Genomic DNA, 16,084 nt, shown 5'->3' with positions numbered 1-16,084 from the left:
TGCGGATTTGATCCTCTGTCCGGGTACAGACAAGAACCAACCAATGGATGCATAAATAAGAGGAACCACCAATTGATGCCTCTCTCTCTCCCTCTAAAATCCAGAAAATAAAAAAGAGAACCACCACCTGTTCTCATGGTCCCGTCTAACTCTAGCATTCACCTGGGATACCTTAATTATGTGACCTTGGGCAAACAGTGTTTTCAATTATAAACTCACCCTTCTCCCTCCTTCCCAGGGCTGTCAGAAGACCAGATAAGATAAGCCAGGCAGCTGGTGTCATTAACCACGTTAAACCTGAAAAAGCTTAACCAGTTAGAGCTACAGAGGAAGCAGGTGCACTATGCACGCCCCATCTTCCTCCTTTCCTCCACAGCACCACCTCCATCTACCACGACACATGTCTGCTTGACTGCCTTCTCTCGAGCTGCATGGAGGCTTGTTGGGGCAGCGACTTCTGACGGCTTTGTTCACTCACTGCTAGACCCCCAGTGACTGAATGACTGGTGCACAGTAGGTGTTCAGTATACATCTGTGGAAGAAATGAATTACCGGCTCCAATAACCCATTTTAAACCAAATCAAACACTTTATCACCGGCTACTGAGCTACCACTGATACCACAGCCTGGTGACTGAAAAGCCAACAATATATTCCAATTTCCGCCCTAACCCATTTGGTTCAGTGGATAGAGCATCAGCCTGCGGACTGAAGGGTCCCGGGTTCGATTCCGGTCAAGGGCATGTACCTTGGTTGCGGGCACATCCCCAGTAGGGGGTGTGCAGGAGGCAGCTGATGGATGTTTCTCTCTCATCGATGATTCTAACTCTCTATCCCTCTCCCTTCCTCTCTGTAAAAAATCAATAAAATATATTTAAAATATATATATATATATATATATATATATATATATTCCAATTTCCCCTTCCGTGCAGGAAGAGGACTAGATATGGGGGTGGGGGGTGGGAAGGAATTAAGGGCTTCTGGAGAGAAAAGCACACCAGGAAAGGAAAAAGCTTCCAGTGGAGTCAAGAATGTGACTTCACAATAACTTTTTTCTTATTGTTTAAAGTATTACATGTCTCCTTTTTCCCCGGTTGACCCCACCACCACCCCCAACCCAAGGGCAAGCCCCCACCGCCCAGTGTCTGTGTCCATTGCACAGTAACTCTTGTTGCTTAAGAAGAATGCAAGGAAACTAAAGGCAGTGGCCTCTCAATTCCAAGAGAAAGCCATGTGATTTCCGAATGCAACTTTTTCAGAAATGAGCTTGCAGCCAAGAGCTTTCTGAAGCCAGAACTGTGAAGGGTAAACCCCATTAAAGCAGCCATTGGTATGCCAACCATGAAAACACAGAAGAAATGGGAAAAATTCCTAGAAACACACAATGTATTGAAACTGACTCATAAGGAAATAAAAAATGTTAACAGACCTACCTATATATATAAAAGCCTAATATGAAAATTGCCCCCCTGGTAGTTTGACCAGGAGTTCGATTGCTCGCTATGACATGCGCTGACCACCAGGGGAGGCATGGAACGAAGGAAGGCCCCGATCGGCCCTGATCGCCAGTCAGGCCTAGGGACCCTGCCTGTGCATGAATTTTGAACCGGGCCTCTAGTAATCAATAAGGAAACTGAATAAGTTGTCAAAAACTTCCCAACAAAGAAAAGCCTGGGCTAAATGGCTTTGCTGGTAAATTCTGCTGAACACTTAAAGAAGAATTAACACCAATCCTTTTCAAACTCTTCAAAAACAGTGAGGAGGGAACACATCTTAACTCATTTTAAGAGGCCAGCATTACCCTGATTCCAAAGCTAAAACCCTACAAGAAAACTAGACCTGTAACCCTCATGAACACTGCTGCAAAATCCTCAATAAAATACTAGCAAACTGAATTCAGCAGATTAAAAGGTTTATATACCATGACCAAGTAGAATTTATTCCTGAAATGCAAGGATGGCTCAACATACAATAATCCATTCATGTAATACAAAAATAGAAAGGAAAAAAACACCCACATGTTCACTCAATTGATGAGGGAAAGCATTTGACAAAATTCAACTCCCTTTCATAATAAAAACATTTAACAATCTAGAAATAGAAGGATACTTCAACTTAAAAGCCATATTTGAAAAACCCATATTTGAACATCACACTCCTTGGTGAAAGACTGAAAGCATTTTCCTAAAATCAGAATCAAAACAAAAGGATGCCTACTTTCACCACGTCTACTCAACATGTTACTGAAAGTTCTAGCCAGAGCAATTAGGCAAGAAAAAGAAATAAAAGGCATCAGAATAGAAGTAAAATTATCTCTGTTCACAGATATGTTTTTAATAGAGGCCCGGTGCATGAAATTTGTGCCCAAGTGGGGTCCCGAGGCCTGGCCAGCAATCAGGGCCCATCAGGTTCCCCGCCTTGCCACCTCCGCCTTCCCTCACTGCCCATGCACTGCCACCGCGCGGTTCCCCGTCTCACCCCCTCCTCCTTCCCTCGCCGCCCACATCCACCGCCACCCACCCCCTGTTCCCCATCCCAACCCGGGGACTGGCCCCAGTTGGGCAATCGGGACCTGTGGACTGGAAGCAGCTCCTGCCTTGAGCATCTGCCCCCCTGGTGGTCAGTGTGCGTCATTGCAACAGGTCATTCCATCGTAACAGTTGCTTAGGCTTTTATATAGATAGATATGCAGAGAACCTAAGAGAGGCTACAAAAGCTGCTAGAACTAATAAATGAATTCAGCAAAGTTCCAATATGCAAAATCAACAGAAAATATATCAGTTGAATTCTACAGACTAACAATGAACAATCTGAAAATAAATTTAAGAAAACAATCTCATTTACAAAAGCACAAGAAAGAATAAAATACTCAGGAATAAATTTAACCAAAGAGCCCTGGCAGGTGTGGCTCAGTTGGTGGGAGTGTTATCAAAACTTAACTCAGAATGGATCAAAGTACTAAACACAAAAGCTAAAACTCTTAGAAGAAAACATAGGAGAAAAGCTTCATAATCTTGGACTTGACAATGGTTCATTAGGTTTGACACCAAAAGCAGGATCAACAAAAGAAAAAAATAGATAAATTAGACTTCATGAAAATTAAACTTTGTCCATCAAAGTACATTATCAGGAAAGTGAAAAGACAACCTTGGGAATGGGAGAAAATAGTTACAAATCACATATCTGATAAGAGGTTAATATGCAAAATATATTAAGTACTACAATTCAACAACAAAAACCCAATTTAAAAATTGGCAAAAGAGCTACATAAACATTTCTCCAAAGATACACAAATGGCCACAGTTGCACAAGAAGATGCTCAACCTCATTAGGGAAACATGAATCAAAATCACAATGTGGTACCATTTCATTCCCATTAGGATGGCCATAACCAACACCTGGAATTCTTGTGCACTGTTGCTGGGAATGTAAAATGAGGAGGTTGCTATGGAAATCTGCCTGGCAGTTTCTTAAAAAGTTAAACATAGAATTACTATGTGATTGCCAAATTCCACTTCTGTGTATATACTCAAAGGAATTAAAACTAGAGACTCATTCATTGCTCACAACAGTCAAAAGCTAGGAACAACCCAAAATTAACACAACGTGGTACACACAGTTGACCCGTGAAGAACACAGGCTCGACCCACACAGGTCCACTTATCCACAGACTTCTTTTCAATAAACACAGAGTCAGCTCTCGGCATCCCGGGTGTCCCACCCTCGATTCCAACCTTGGATTGAAAACAGTATTTTGACCCAAAGTTGAGAAGCCATGTATGCAGAGGGCTGGCTTAAGACATACACAGATTTTTGACAGGAGGGATGGGCGGGGGGAGAGGGAATTTGGCACCCCTAATCATTGTTCAAGGGTCAACTGTACATACGACAGAATACTGTTCAGCCTTAAAAAGGAATGAAATTCTGACACATGGCACACCATGGAAGAACCGTGAAGACGTTATGCTGAGTGAAGTAAGTTAGAGAAGGACAAATGCTATATAATATATATATACAAAAGGCTAACATGCAAATAGACCGGACAACCAAACCACCGGTTGCTATGATGTGCACTGACCCCCAGGGGGCACGCGCGGAACATGGCGGGCATTGGGTGTGACGGGATGGTGGAGCAGGTGACCAAGATGGTGGGGGCACCAGACCAAGGCGAGGCACTGGTTGCTGTCATCCGGCCGAGCCTCTGGTGGTTACTGAAAATTCTTTGCCACGGGGCACCGCAGTCCTGCCGGTGCTCACACCTGCTGCTGGTGCCCAGCAGCGCCGTCAGTGGGTGCAAGAGGCAGCTGCCGGCCTGATCGCTCCTCAAGGCTTCCCCACCTCCCCCTGCTCCTGAGGGACGATCCAGGCAGCAGCCGCCACTGGCACCCGCTGACAGCCCCAATCGCTTTGCGCCATCAGCGCGGCAACAGCAGCGGACGCAGACAGGGGCCTGGGGGCTGCGGCAGGAGGGGCCAAGACCCGCCCCTGTACCCACTGCAGCCTCATGGCCCACAGTTCCTTTCAAGGTGCACGAATTCGTGGGCCCCTAGTTCTACTTATATGAGAGATCTAAAGGAGTCCAATTCATACACAGAAAGTGGAATGGTGGTTGCCAGGGGCTGGGATAAGAGGGGGATGGGGTTTGATTCTGATATTTAAAAGGTAGTTTCCATTTGGGATGATAAAAATATGCTGAAAACAGTGGTATAGTTACCTACCATTGTGAATGTACTTAAAGCCATTGAATTGTACATTCTAAATGGTAAATTTTGTTGGGCATATTCTTAAAATAAAAATAAGTCAGGCCTAGCCAGGTGTAGCTCAGCGGTTGAGCGTCGACCCAGGAACCAAGAGGTCACCGGTTCGATTCCCGGTCAGGGCATACGCCCAGGTTGCGGGCTCGATCCCCAGTGTGGGGTGTGCAGGAGGCAGCCAATCAATGATTCTCTCTCATCACTGATGTTTCTATCTCTCTCTCCCTCTCCCTTCCTCTCTGAAATCAATAAAAATATACTTAAAAAAAATTTTTTTTAAAAAAGTCAGGCTATACTGTCAGCCCATTGAGAGAATTCCTCTTATTTAAGGCCAGATTTCCTGATGGCCTTGGGCATCCTTCCCATGGCCGCCGGCCCTAAAGACGTGCATGCCATCTTGTCCTTTGTATTGACCTCAAACCCAGTCCCAACAATCTGGGCCCTAAACGCAAGTCAGTAACACAGGTTGACTAGCTGCTGTTGAAAGGCGGTTTGTGGGGATAACTGTCGGAGGGTGCTGACAAGTTGCCAACAAAAGCAGATGTCAATCTGGCAAGCTTCACTATTATTTCCCCCTTTCGCTTTCCCACAGAACCCCAGCGCACCACGCAGAAAGTAAACAGGGGCCAGGCTGACCAGCCTGATTTTTTTTTTTTTTTCATGTTTAAGTTGGAAAGTGGAGTCCCTGTTACCCCCCACACACACATCCCACACCCCTCACCCATCTAGATATTTCATGTATTGTATTTTGTTGCGTTCAGGACAGAGTTTCCATCCATCCAACAGGAGCAGAACCAACAACCTCCATCCCTCCGTTGTCTTTAGGGCCTTTTCATACAGATTATCCTGTTAGATCTCAAAATAATCAGGTGAGGATGAATGAGCGTGTAGGGCTGTCAGGAAGAAAACCGGGGCTCACAGAGATCGTGAAGCAATATGTCCCCAGTCCCACAGCCCCAAGTGAAAAGCGCCAGGGTTTGCACACAGATAGCGAACTTCAGGCTCTCCTTCTTCTATGAATCTCGGAAAGGTAAAGCAGAAAGGGAATCAGCCCATTCTGGTGTCAAACAACAAACAGCAAGGGGAAAAGCTTGCTAATAGGGCAACTAGTCGGCTTAGGAAGTCCATCCCCGAGAAGCGGGCTGGAGGAGAACGGAGCGCCGTCCTCTCGCCCTCAGGTGCAGCCTGACCTAGGGAATGGGCCTTTCCCTTTGGAGTCTTGCACTCCGCGGTCCCAGCTGGCGTCTGCAGGCGGGTCTGCTACTCATGGGCTGCACCAGGGTTCCCAGTGGAAGGCCGGCTGGGTCACGGGAAAACGGGAGTTTCCGCGCGTTCAGACGCGAGCCAATCACGCCTACACCAACCAACCTCTGAAACGGCCCCTGGCTCTGGAGACCCACGAGGGAAAAACATTCAGCGGGCGAAATGGTCCACCGCGCCCCGACCACGGCCCGGCCGCCCACCCCGCGCATGCTCCAGCCCCGTGCGCATGCGCGTCCCCGGCAGCGGCCTTTTCCTAGTAGTTCCCAGCCCTCTCGTCCCGGTTCCGAACGCTGGCTACCACAGCCACGCCTCTCACCTCCCTCCCCCCCCACCCCACTCCTCACCTTGCGGCCGGTTTTCTCCCGTAGGGCCTTCAGCCGTTCCTTCCGCCGCAACGCTTCTTCCTCTAGCCGGCCCACACCGGCCGCAGGAGCAGCCATCTTGCCCGCCAACCCCCTCCTCTCCGTCAGTCTTACACTGCGCAGGCCCAATGAGCAGATGACGCTCACAGCCAATCCGAGGACGAAAACGAGAGAGCAGGAAGTCCTGAAAGCCAATCTAGGCTGAGTTGCTGTAGAAGGGCCCGCCCCCTCCCTCCCCTACTACTCGCCCAGTCGGTAGGGGGCGGGCAAAGCTGGAGGCGTTCAACGTCAATCAGTGAGAAAGCAGCAAGTGATAATCAGACCTGAGCGAAGGAGAGTAGAGCGCGTCGATCGCTCAGGTTTTGCCTAAGCGCTAACCACAGCTCACTCCACGCCGGCCACTTGGAATGCGCTGACCCAACCTTTGTGCACTTGTTCTGATTCTTCAAGGCTCCAAAGCCTTCAAGAAGCCTTCTCTGACTCGCCCCTCCGACCCCAGCCTAACAAGAGGTCTACCTCTCCTTCGTGTCCACTATCAGTGGCTCTTGGGATGTCCATGGGCCCCCTAGATCCTTCCGTGTGCACCCTCAGCTCAGACAAAGCCCGCGCAATGCAGGGCTTGCCTGGATGGCAATTTCCCTTCGGGATCATGGATGGTCCTCTCCCATCTCTCCAACACCCTGGAATGGAAAAGTACCCCGGGGTCAGCCTACCCAACCTGGAGAAGAGCAATCCCCAGCCTGGACCCCAAGGAACCCCTAGAGCTTAGTTCCCCAGAACTAAGGGGAGAGTTGGTTTGGCCTCGACTGCACCAGGTGGCCACCAGGGCACTGCTGCCTGGTAGGCTCCTCCCTGCATTAATCCGCATGCCCTGACAACCGAGACCCCTTTGGCCAAAGTGAAGATCTGACAACATGCTGGGGTCCCCAAAACTCCATCTCCTCCCACCTGGGAAGACAAATGCACCTTTGCCACAGACCCCTACCCTGCTCCCCCAAACGACCTTCTTGACCTCACGAACCTGGGCCTTTTGGCTCCCTATCTCCTGCGTCAGGTGGGGTGCCTGGTGTGCACCTAGCAGATACTCAGGAAATGTCAGCTCAGTGGTAGGATGGACGGGGCAGGAGAAAAGGCCAGCGTAGAGGGCTAAGAAGCCAAGAGGACAGAACAGGATGGGGATGGGGATGGGGACAGAGTCTGTCTCTTCCCAAGGTCTAGGGGGCTCCAGACTGGTCAAGTCCTACACCCACTCTGGGTCCCACAAACGTCCCCCCCCCCCCAGCCCCAACCAAGGGCCTGGCCCCTCCTCAACACCAGAGGGCCCCCTCACCTCCCAAGCCAGCTGGAAAGGTTGATGGAAAGAAGCCTAGGGGTGAAGGCAGCAGGGGCCCAGCACGGAGTGAGTCAGGCCTCTTGTCCCTGTCCATGCTGCCCCTGGCTGCCCAGGTAGTCCTCCCTTGGCCCCGCTGGGCTTCAGTTTCTCCTCCTGCAAAACGAAGGCATGCGGCACCCTCTTGCCTGTAACCTCTTAAGGTTAAAGAATTCGAAATATGTGAAGTGAGCCCTGAACCTGGAGCGGCCCCGTGCTTGCACCAGCGCATCCGGGAGAGCTTGGCTAAACCTCCTAGGGATCTACCCCCACTGAGGAGGGAACTGCTCTCCCAGGGGGTCATTTCAGGCGTGTTCTGCTGCTCTCTGACCCCCATTCTGCTCCACCGACAGTTGATGCAGAAGCGTGGCACTTGGGCCCTAGCTTGCTTGGCTCAGTGGATAGAGCCTGCAAACTGAAGGGTCCTGGGTTCAACTTCCCATCAGCGCACATGCCCGGGTTGTGGGCTTGATCCCCAGTAGGGGACGTGTGCAGGAGGCAGCCAATCAATGATTCTCATTATTATTATGTTTTTAAATATGTTTTATTGATTTTTTACAGAGAGGAAGGGAAAGGGATAGAGAGTTAGAAACATCGATGAGAGAGAAACATCCATCAGCTGCCTCCTGCACACCCCATACTGGGGATGTGCCCGCAACCAAGGTACATGCCCTTAACCGGAATCGAACCTGGGACCCTTCAGTCCGCAGGCGGATGCTCTATCCACTGAGCCAAAGTGGTTAGGGCAATGATTCTCATTATTGATGTTTCTCTCTCCCTTCCTCTCTGAAATCAATTTTTTAAAATGATATTTTTTTTTTTTTAAAGCAGTACTCGGTCTTCCTATAAAACGCTTAAAGCAGCACCTGCACGTGGTCAGCTCTACAAGTGGTCGCCATGGTTCTCGTTACAATTCCTTGTTGAAGGACCCTGGACCCCTGCCCACGGCCCCGCAGCTCCTTCCTCGCATCCCGCAAGCCTTTCCTGTGCACCAATGGTGGCAAGTCCCGCCAGGCAGGCTGCATCCCGGGCGTATCGAGACCCCGGACAACTCTGGGACACCTGACCCCGACCTTCCTGGGGCTCAGCTAGGCCCTTCCCCAGGCCCTGGGGGAGCGCGGGCTGCGGAGGCGGGGCTGTGGGGCACCCTTCGGGCCGCCCTGACCTCAGGCTCCTCCTCCCGCCCGCTCTCCGCCCTGTGCCCGGTCCCAGGAGAGGCGGGGCGGCGGTGGCGGCCGCCAAGTGCAGGAAGCGGGGCGGAGGCCGGCCGCGAGGAGGAGCGTGCAGATTTGAGTGGCTCAGCGGCGGGGGGCCAGGACTACTTACCCTAGGAGTACCTCGCCGCTCCGCCCCGGAGTGACGCCCGCCGCCCATGGGCCTGGCCGAGGGCAACCGGCGGGCGGCGCGGAGGAGGTGGCGGCGGCAGGTAGCCGCGCAGCAGGGCCGGAGCCGGGCCGGGCCATGGCCGCCTCGGAGCGACTCTACGAGTTGTGGCTGCGGTACTACACGCAGGTGAGGCCGCCCCGCCCCGCGACCACCGTGTCCCCAGATCCGCGCGCCCCGCACCTGCTACACCTGCGCCCCGCTGCCGGGAGCCACCCGGGCCGCGTAGAGGCGCGCGCGCGCGCGCAGGGGGTGCCCGGGCTCCGCGCACACGCGTGCGCCTTATCCCTGGGGGACTATCCTCGCGGGTGCGCACCTCCGAAGATCCTCTTGAGGGGTGGGGACCGCGCACCTGGGTCGTGCCGGAGAAGGGCTTGGGCCGCGGCCCGGCACTTCCCCCTTCTGTAAGTGGGGAAACTGAGGCTGGGAAACGAAAGGAAAGGTTGGCGGGGTCGGGAGGAGCGGAGAGGCTTGGTCTGCATTTGGTCTGGCCCCCCTCCTGCAGGTGTGGCCCCGTCGCCTCCTAGGGTCTGAGTGAGCTGGGGGTGTGCAGCCGGGCGTCCCCACTGCGGGTTCGCTCGGACACCAGTCCTTCCCCAAGGGGATGGGCAGCGATGAGCGCCCCTTCACCCTACACTGGGGCTGGACCGGGTCCAGGCGGAAGAAAAGGTTTGCCTTCGATGCTGAGCGTGGGGGTAGGGGCTGAGCTAGGAGGGAAGTTTGAAAGGGATGGAGGGACAACCCCTTCCTGCGGAGCTCCCTGTCCTGTGTCTTGTCTCCAAGGCCGCCTCAAATGGCTTCAGAAGGTGAAGGCGGAGACCCCCACCCAGGCGTCCGTCAGAGCGAGAACCCCGGGTCCCTCAAACTCTGTCTCGTTCACCCAGGCCCCCACTTTCCTTCTGCATCCACAGCAGGGAGGACTCCCAGGATAAATGCCCCCGCCCCTCACCCAGCACCAGCCTCCCTCCCTGCACCTGCTTGGCATCTTGCTCCTGGCTCAGGTGTGCTCTGGGCACAATGGACTATTGTGTGCCCCTGATCTGGTCACTGGGGGAAGTTCACGCTCAGATCAGCTGGCCCTCTGTGAAGAGGCTGTCCAGCCATCTCCCGGGACTACAGGCCGGCGTGGGGGCCCCAGGGACCTGGAATCCAGGCCATGAGGGCCACAGCTTCAGGAGTCCACTCCAGTGGCAAGAGGGCGAGGCCCCTGGCAGGAGGCAGTGTGTAGATGGAAGCAAGTCCTTCTTTGGTGTGACCAGGGCAAGCTCTGTACACCTCTGAGCTTCCCTCTCTGGAGATGTGGCACAGCCCTGGCCTCAGAGCGGCCTGGACCCTGCAGAGGGGTGGCCAGGAGGACTGGTCCAGGCCAGAGGGGGCTGCTGCGTCCCTGGCCCCACCGGCTTCCCTCACCCCAGCCTGTCTCCATCTCCAAGGGTTGGTCTTTGTGAAGGAGCAAGGATCAGAGGGACACCTGCCCCTGGCCCTCATGCCTCTCCTGCCCGTGGCCATGGCAGGTTCTTGGTCCACAGTGTCTCCTGTGACCCGGTGATGAAACTGAGGGATGCTAAGGGAGGGTCTTCACGCTGGGTGGCCCCTGCTGAGGGAGGATGCCTCTGCACGCCCCTCTAGATGAGCTCAGCAAATGGTCAGGCCCCCCCCTCCCGCCCCGGTTCCCTCAGGAGGTGTATCTGTGCGTCCACCCCCCACCCCCAGCTCCTCACCTCACAGGGCAGGTCTGGGGCACAAGCTGGCTGGTTGCGGCCTTAGAAGCCTGGTCAGGCCGGGGGCAGCCTGGGGCCTGGCAAACAAATCCAGGATGTGAGTGTGGACTGGGAGCCAGGCGGGGCCAGGCTGCCCGGGAGAGGAAGCCCGCACCGCCTTCCTGCCCACTTGGTGCTGGTGCTGCTCCTGCTCCCGGAACGCCGTCCCCACCCCGCTGGCTCCGGGGGAGGCGGCTGTGCCGCCTGGAGCCCTGCTAGGGACCCAGCGTGTGTGCTGGGCGGGCGGGGGGGGGGGTAAGATGAGGTAAAGGGTTGAACTGATAAAGGGTATGAATAGATCCCAGAGTTGGCCGGCCACCCAGCCAGAAGGCTCCCCCAGCACCTGCACCCGCCCTCCAGCCGTGAGCTGACATCAGCTGGCAAACCTGTTTCCCCAGTTGTGGGTCTGGGCCCGCCCCGGGGAGCACCCCCTTTCTGCCCTTCCTCTCCCCTCAGAGATCCCAGGGCCAGACCCACCCGTGCCCTCCCCCTGAGGCCCCGCTCAGCACGGGGCTACCAGTGGGGGAGGGAAGGGGCTGTGGGTGCTCCTGCAGGAAGAGGCCGCATCATCAGCCTAAGGTCCCTCGGGGCCCTGGTGGGGACACCAAGGCAGGGTAATGCCAAGGTCAGCAAACACGTTTGGGGCAGAGGTCGGGCCCAGCCCCCGTCCTGTGTTTTTCTACCTGTCCCATGGGCAGGGGCTGCACAAGCTGTTTTCTCTGTGGGACCTTCCTCCCTTTTCCCCAAACCAAGCCGGACCTCAGCCCAGGGTCCCCATGGTAACCCTCATTGTACCTGCTACTCCGGGGCTCTGCAGCGCCTCACATTTAGCAGGTGCTCCTTGGGTCCAGCTGAGTGGCTGGACAGAGAGAGCCACAGCAGTGACCAATCAGGGAAGCCGGGCCAGAGGAGGCTGAGTTTGGGCCATAAGGGCTTCAGGACCGAAACAGCAGGAGCAAGAACAGGACAGTGGAGTGAGGTGGGGAAGGGGGGCCTGGGGGCAGGTGGGGGCATATCCAGAGGACTCCACCCACCAGGGCTTCCCCGGGGGAGGGCATGGGGAAGGGGTCAGAAGGTAAGGGGCCAAAACCGGTTTGGCTCAGTGGATAGAGCGTCGGCCTGCGGACTGAAAGGTCCCAGGTTCGATTCCGGTCAAGGGCATGTAACTTGGTTGCGGGCACGTCCCCAGTAGGAGGTGTGCAAGAGGCAACTGATCGATGTTCCTCTCTCATCGATGTTTCTGACTATCTATCCCTCTTCCTTCCTCTCTGTAAAAAATCAATAAAATATATTAAAAAAAAAAAAAAGAAGGTAAGGGGACAGCACCCAACAGGCTAGCAGTAGGGCAGCATGGAAAGTTTATGCAAAGTAACATGCAAATGAGTGGCCCCTTTTCTGCTGGAGCAGGGATGGCCCTCAAAAGCCCCCCAGTGAAAAGGAACACTGTGGGGGGAGGGGGGCACCAGAGCTGAGGGCCACTCAAGGTCACAAAGGTCAGGATAAGACATACATTGAGGTTACAGGTGGGGAGCCCCGGTTGAACTCCCCAGTTTTGCCTTTGAGGGCTCAGGGTTCCAGGGATGTCAGGTCAGAGGTGGAGTGGACTTTGCTCTGCCCACCCCGCCCTGACTGGTGACCTCATGGAAACCTGGCAAGGTCCTCTGTCCCCTCTGGGACCTTAGCTGGGTCCCATGCTTTCCTGTGCCTCAGTTTACCGTCCTCCATTGCCAAGGCAACCGAAGGGGGCGGGGCTGAGGTGTTGGGGAGAGTAGCAGAGCCCAGGGGCTGGTAATCCCTGGGGTTGTTATGGCAACTGGGGAGCTGATGTGGAATTGTGGGGTCCCCATGGAAACAGGGTCTGTTACTCTGGGGACCCTGGAAGGAAATTCCTGGTTTCCATAGTGATAGGACAAGGGTGAGATTAAGCCCTGGGTGGGGTGTTATGGAGACCAGCAGGTCCACCCCTTTCAAGATCCCCTCCCCAAGTAAAGGGGAGAAACTGGCCCCACCCCCGGGGCCCTGGGACCACTCTGCTCCAGGTCCCTGCCCCTGGCAAAGGCCCCCCCCACCCCCCCACCCCCCCACCCTCCCACCCCCCGTCTTCCTGCTTCATTCCTGGTCCTGCAAGTCTGACTTCCAGTCCTGGTGTAGTCAGGGCCACTTCCAGCCTGGCCTTGCCATTCCCCCCCTGATGTTGAGGGCGGAGGCCCCCTGTCCCCAAAGAGGTCGCCCTGATCAGGCCTGTCCCCTATCTGCCTGCCTCTCCCAGGAGATGGTGCTCACTACCACTCAGGCGGCTATGATGGGAGGAGTCACCGCTGTGGGGCTCGGATCTTCTCTCCCTCCCCTGCGCCCAGCTCTCCTGGGCCCACCAAGATGCTCCGGTTCCCCTGCCTGGGCCTGCCAGCGGGGGGAGGGGCCCAGGAGACCATGGCTCTGCCAGTGAGCCGAGGTCTGACACTCGTCTGTCACTCATGGAAGGGGGTGGGGAGAAGACAAGTGTTGCCCTAGAAAGCTCTCATGGCTCAGTGGTTGAGCATCGACCTATGAACCAGGAGGTCACGGTTCGATTCCCGGTCAGGGCACATGCCTGCATTATGGGCTCAATCCCCCAGTGTGGGCCGTGCAGGAGGCAACTGATCCATGATTCTCCCTCATCATTGATGCTTCTCTCCCCGCCGCCCCTTCCTCTCTGAAGTCAGTATATATATGAAAAAGTTCACAGCCCTGGATTTGGGGTGAGCCCCCACTGACCTGGCCACGTGCTGCTGGGTACAGTGGGGAGACCTTGACTAGTGAAGCAAGGGGATGATTTTGAAGAGGCAGCTGAAGTGCAGAGACTAACTCATGTTACGTATCAAGCTACCAAGTGGGAGAACCAGGTGTGGACTCCAGAACCCGTGCCCTCAACCCGTTCAGTTTGGCAGCCCCAGCCTCTGCAGCACCCGATGGGGTGGGTCTGGGGAAGGGTCCTGGCTCCGGCGGGGAGCACTGAGGCAGAGGAAACATGGAGAGCAAAGCACATGCGGGCCTGTGGGGGACAGTGATGTCCTTGGGCTGGGCATCCAGGGCGCCCTGGCTGGTGTTGCTCAGTGGGTAGCGCAGCAGCCTGCGGACTGATGGGTCCTGGGTTCGATTCCGGTCAAGGGCATATACCTTGGTTGCAGGCTCGAGTCCCAGCCCTGGTTGGGGCGTGTTCAGAAGACAACCCATCGATGTGTTTCACATCCGATGTTCCTCTCTCTGTCTCTCTTCCCCTTCCCTTCCATTCTCTCTAAAAGTCAATGGGAAAATATGCTCGGGTGAAGATTAACAAAAAAATTTTTTTTGAAAGAAGCAGGCCCTGTGTGGACTGGGGTCTATACTGCCAGGCTCATCCGTTGGGCCTTTACCTTCTGGTCGGCGTGGGAGGACATGGTCCAGTTTGGGCTTTGGGGACCCGTATTTTGGGTGAGAGACGACAGGATGGGTTAGGGGGTCTGTGGAGGGGGATGGTGTTGGAACAACTTTGAAGGCAGAACTGGATCTGTGGGGTCACTGAGGCAGGAGGCAGGGGTCATCTGGTCAGCTGGGGCTGGCTGGCTAGCAAGCAGGATTGCTCCTGGCCTAGAACAAAGGTCTGGCTTTCAGCATCCTCACGGTGCAGCCAAACTGATGAGGCGTTCCCTCTGGGACCCCCAGTCACCCACCTGCCGTCTAAGATCCTGGCTTGACTGGGGTCTCAGGGTTGAGCATTTTGGTGTCCTTGCTGCAGAGTGTGGAGAGGTCACCAGAGGTACCTGGCAAGGAGTCACAGGGGGTGTGCCTGCACCTTGGTGGCCCTACCAGGGGTGGGCAAACTTTTTGACTCGAGGGCCACCATGGGTTCTTAAACTGGACCGGAGGGCCGGAACAAAAGCATGGATGGAGTGTTTGTGTGAACTCATATAAATTCAAAGTAAAGGAGCGGAGGGGAGAGCAAGAGAACCGGATAGAACAGCCTGATCCGGCCCGCGGGCCGTAGTTTGCCCACGGCTGCGCCCCTCTCCGAGTTAAATTCCGTCCTGGCCTCTGTGGTCTGAGGCGCACATGTGGCAGAAATGAGCCATCCATCCAAAGGCAGTTCTAGACGTGCTTGCGTTGAGGTCCAGGGTCCCCGGGGAGCAGCTGAGGGCTGCTGGATGCGGCCTGTGATGTGTTTTTTTTTAAATATATTTTATTGATTTTTTACAGAGAGGAAGGGAGAGGGAGAGAGAGTTAGAAACATGGATGAGAGAGAAGCATCGATCAGCCTCCTGCACACATCCCCTACTGGGGATGTGCCCGCAACCAAGGTACATGCCCTTGACCGGAATCGAACCCGGGACCCTTCAGTCCGCAGGCCGACGCTCTATCCACTGAGCCACACCGGTCAGGGCTGTGATGTGTTCTTGCCCCTTCATCCTTCTCCAGGTAGTCCCTGGCCATCCCCTCTGCCCCCGGGGAAAGAAAGTTGTCTTCAGCGCTCAGCTGGTTGGGATGGAGCTCCAGGTGGGGCCAGCGCAGAGGGAGAGAAGGCAGGATGAGGGCAGGACCCTCATGGGGTCCAGGCCAGGACCCTCTCTTGGCTTAGAGCAGCGGTCGCCAACCGGTGGTCCGAGAGGTTGGCGACCACAGGCGTAGAGCTCAGCGGTGTCCCTGGAGCAGAGACCACAGGGCCTGTGCGGAGGCCAGGACACGGGAGAGGGTGGGGAAACCAGATGGATGAGTCCCTGAGGCCCTGGGCCAGGTCAGGGAGCTCCGGGTGCCGTGATGAAGGGCACTGGAGCAGTAGGGGTCAGAACCGGGGCCCGACTCCAGCTCCCACTTCATGCCCTTCTAGGCCCGGGCATAGCTCCTCAGGCTCTGACCCGGAGCCGTGTGCCCCACCCCTTGGTGCTCCAGGCCCCACCGCGGGTGCTGGGCCATGTTCCTCACAGCCTCTCTGGCTGGGCCCTGCGTGCCCCGTCCCCCCACCCCACCCCACATCCCTGCGGTCTGCCGGGAGGAAGCAGCCCTCCTCCCCCACCGTGACTCTGCGCTTCCTGCCCCGGGCTGGGGCGGGAGGGGACGTTTCCCGTTCACACCCAAGGTTCCCTGGCAGCACCCAGACTGGGGCTCAGCCGCTGCCCCTATACCCATGGAACCGGCTCTGGGGCCTGGGGTCCAGGTAACCATCAGGGTGGGCGGAGGT

The 16,084-nt window shown here is 55.5% G+C and overlaps 2 protein-coding genes across 5 annotated transcripts in view; one reads left to right on the top strand and one right to left on the bottom strand.

The window, feature by feature from the left end:
- The window catches only part of CCDC12 (coiled-coil domain containing 12), a 43,579-nt gene extending 37,085 nt beyond the window's left edge, over positions 1-6,494 (bottom strand). For all 4 annotated transcript variants that reach the window (XR_013960821.1, XR_013960822.1, XR_013960823.1 and 1 more), the window contains exon 1: positions 6,364-6,494. Coding sequence is in view for 1 of the 4 variants with exons in the window: in XM_080672422.1 (XP_080528548.1) it covers positions 6,364-6,459 (96 nt within the window). In the remaining 3 variants the exon portion in view is untranslated. The remainder of the gene's footprint in view (positions 1-6,363) is intronic.
- Positions 6,495-9,032: 2,538 nt separating this feature from the next.
- Positions 9,033-16,084, top strand: part of NBEAL2 (neurobeachin like 2) — a 31,223-nt gene continuing 24,171 nt past the window's right edge. The window contains exon 1 of the mRNA XM_080672421.1: positions 9,033-9,262. Within this exon, the coding sequence (XP_080528547.1) occupies positions 9,212-9,262 (51 nt within the window). The 5' untranslated portion in view covers positions 9,033-9,211. The remainder of the gene's footprint in view (positions 9,263-16,084) is intronic.

The sequence above is a fragment of the Plecotus auritus genome, assembly GCF_963455305.1.
Source record: "Plecotus auritus genome assembly, chromosome: 6".
Classification (NCBI taxonomy): domain Eukaryota; kingdom Metazoa; phylum Chordata; class Mammalia; order Chiroptera; family Vespertilionidae; genus Plecotus; species Plecotus auritus.
This window is presented reverse-complemented; position numbering and strand designations above follow the sequence as displayed.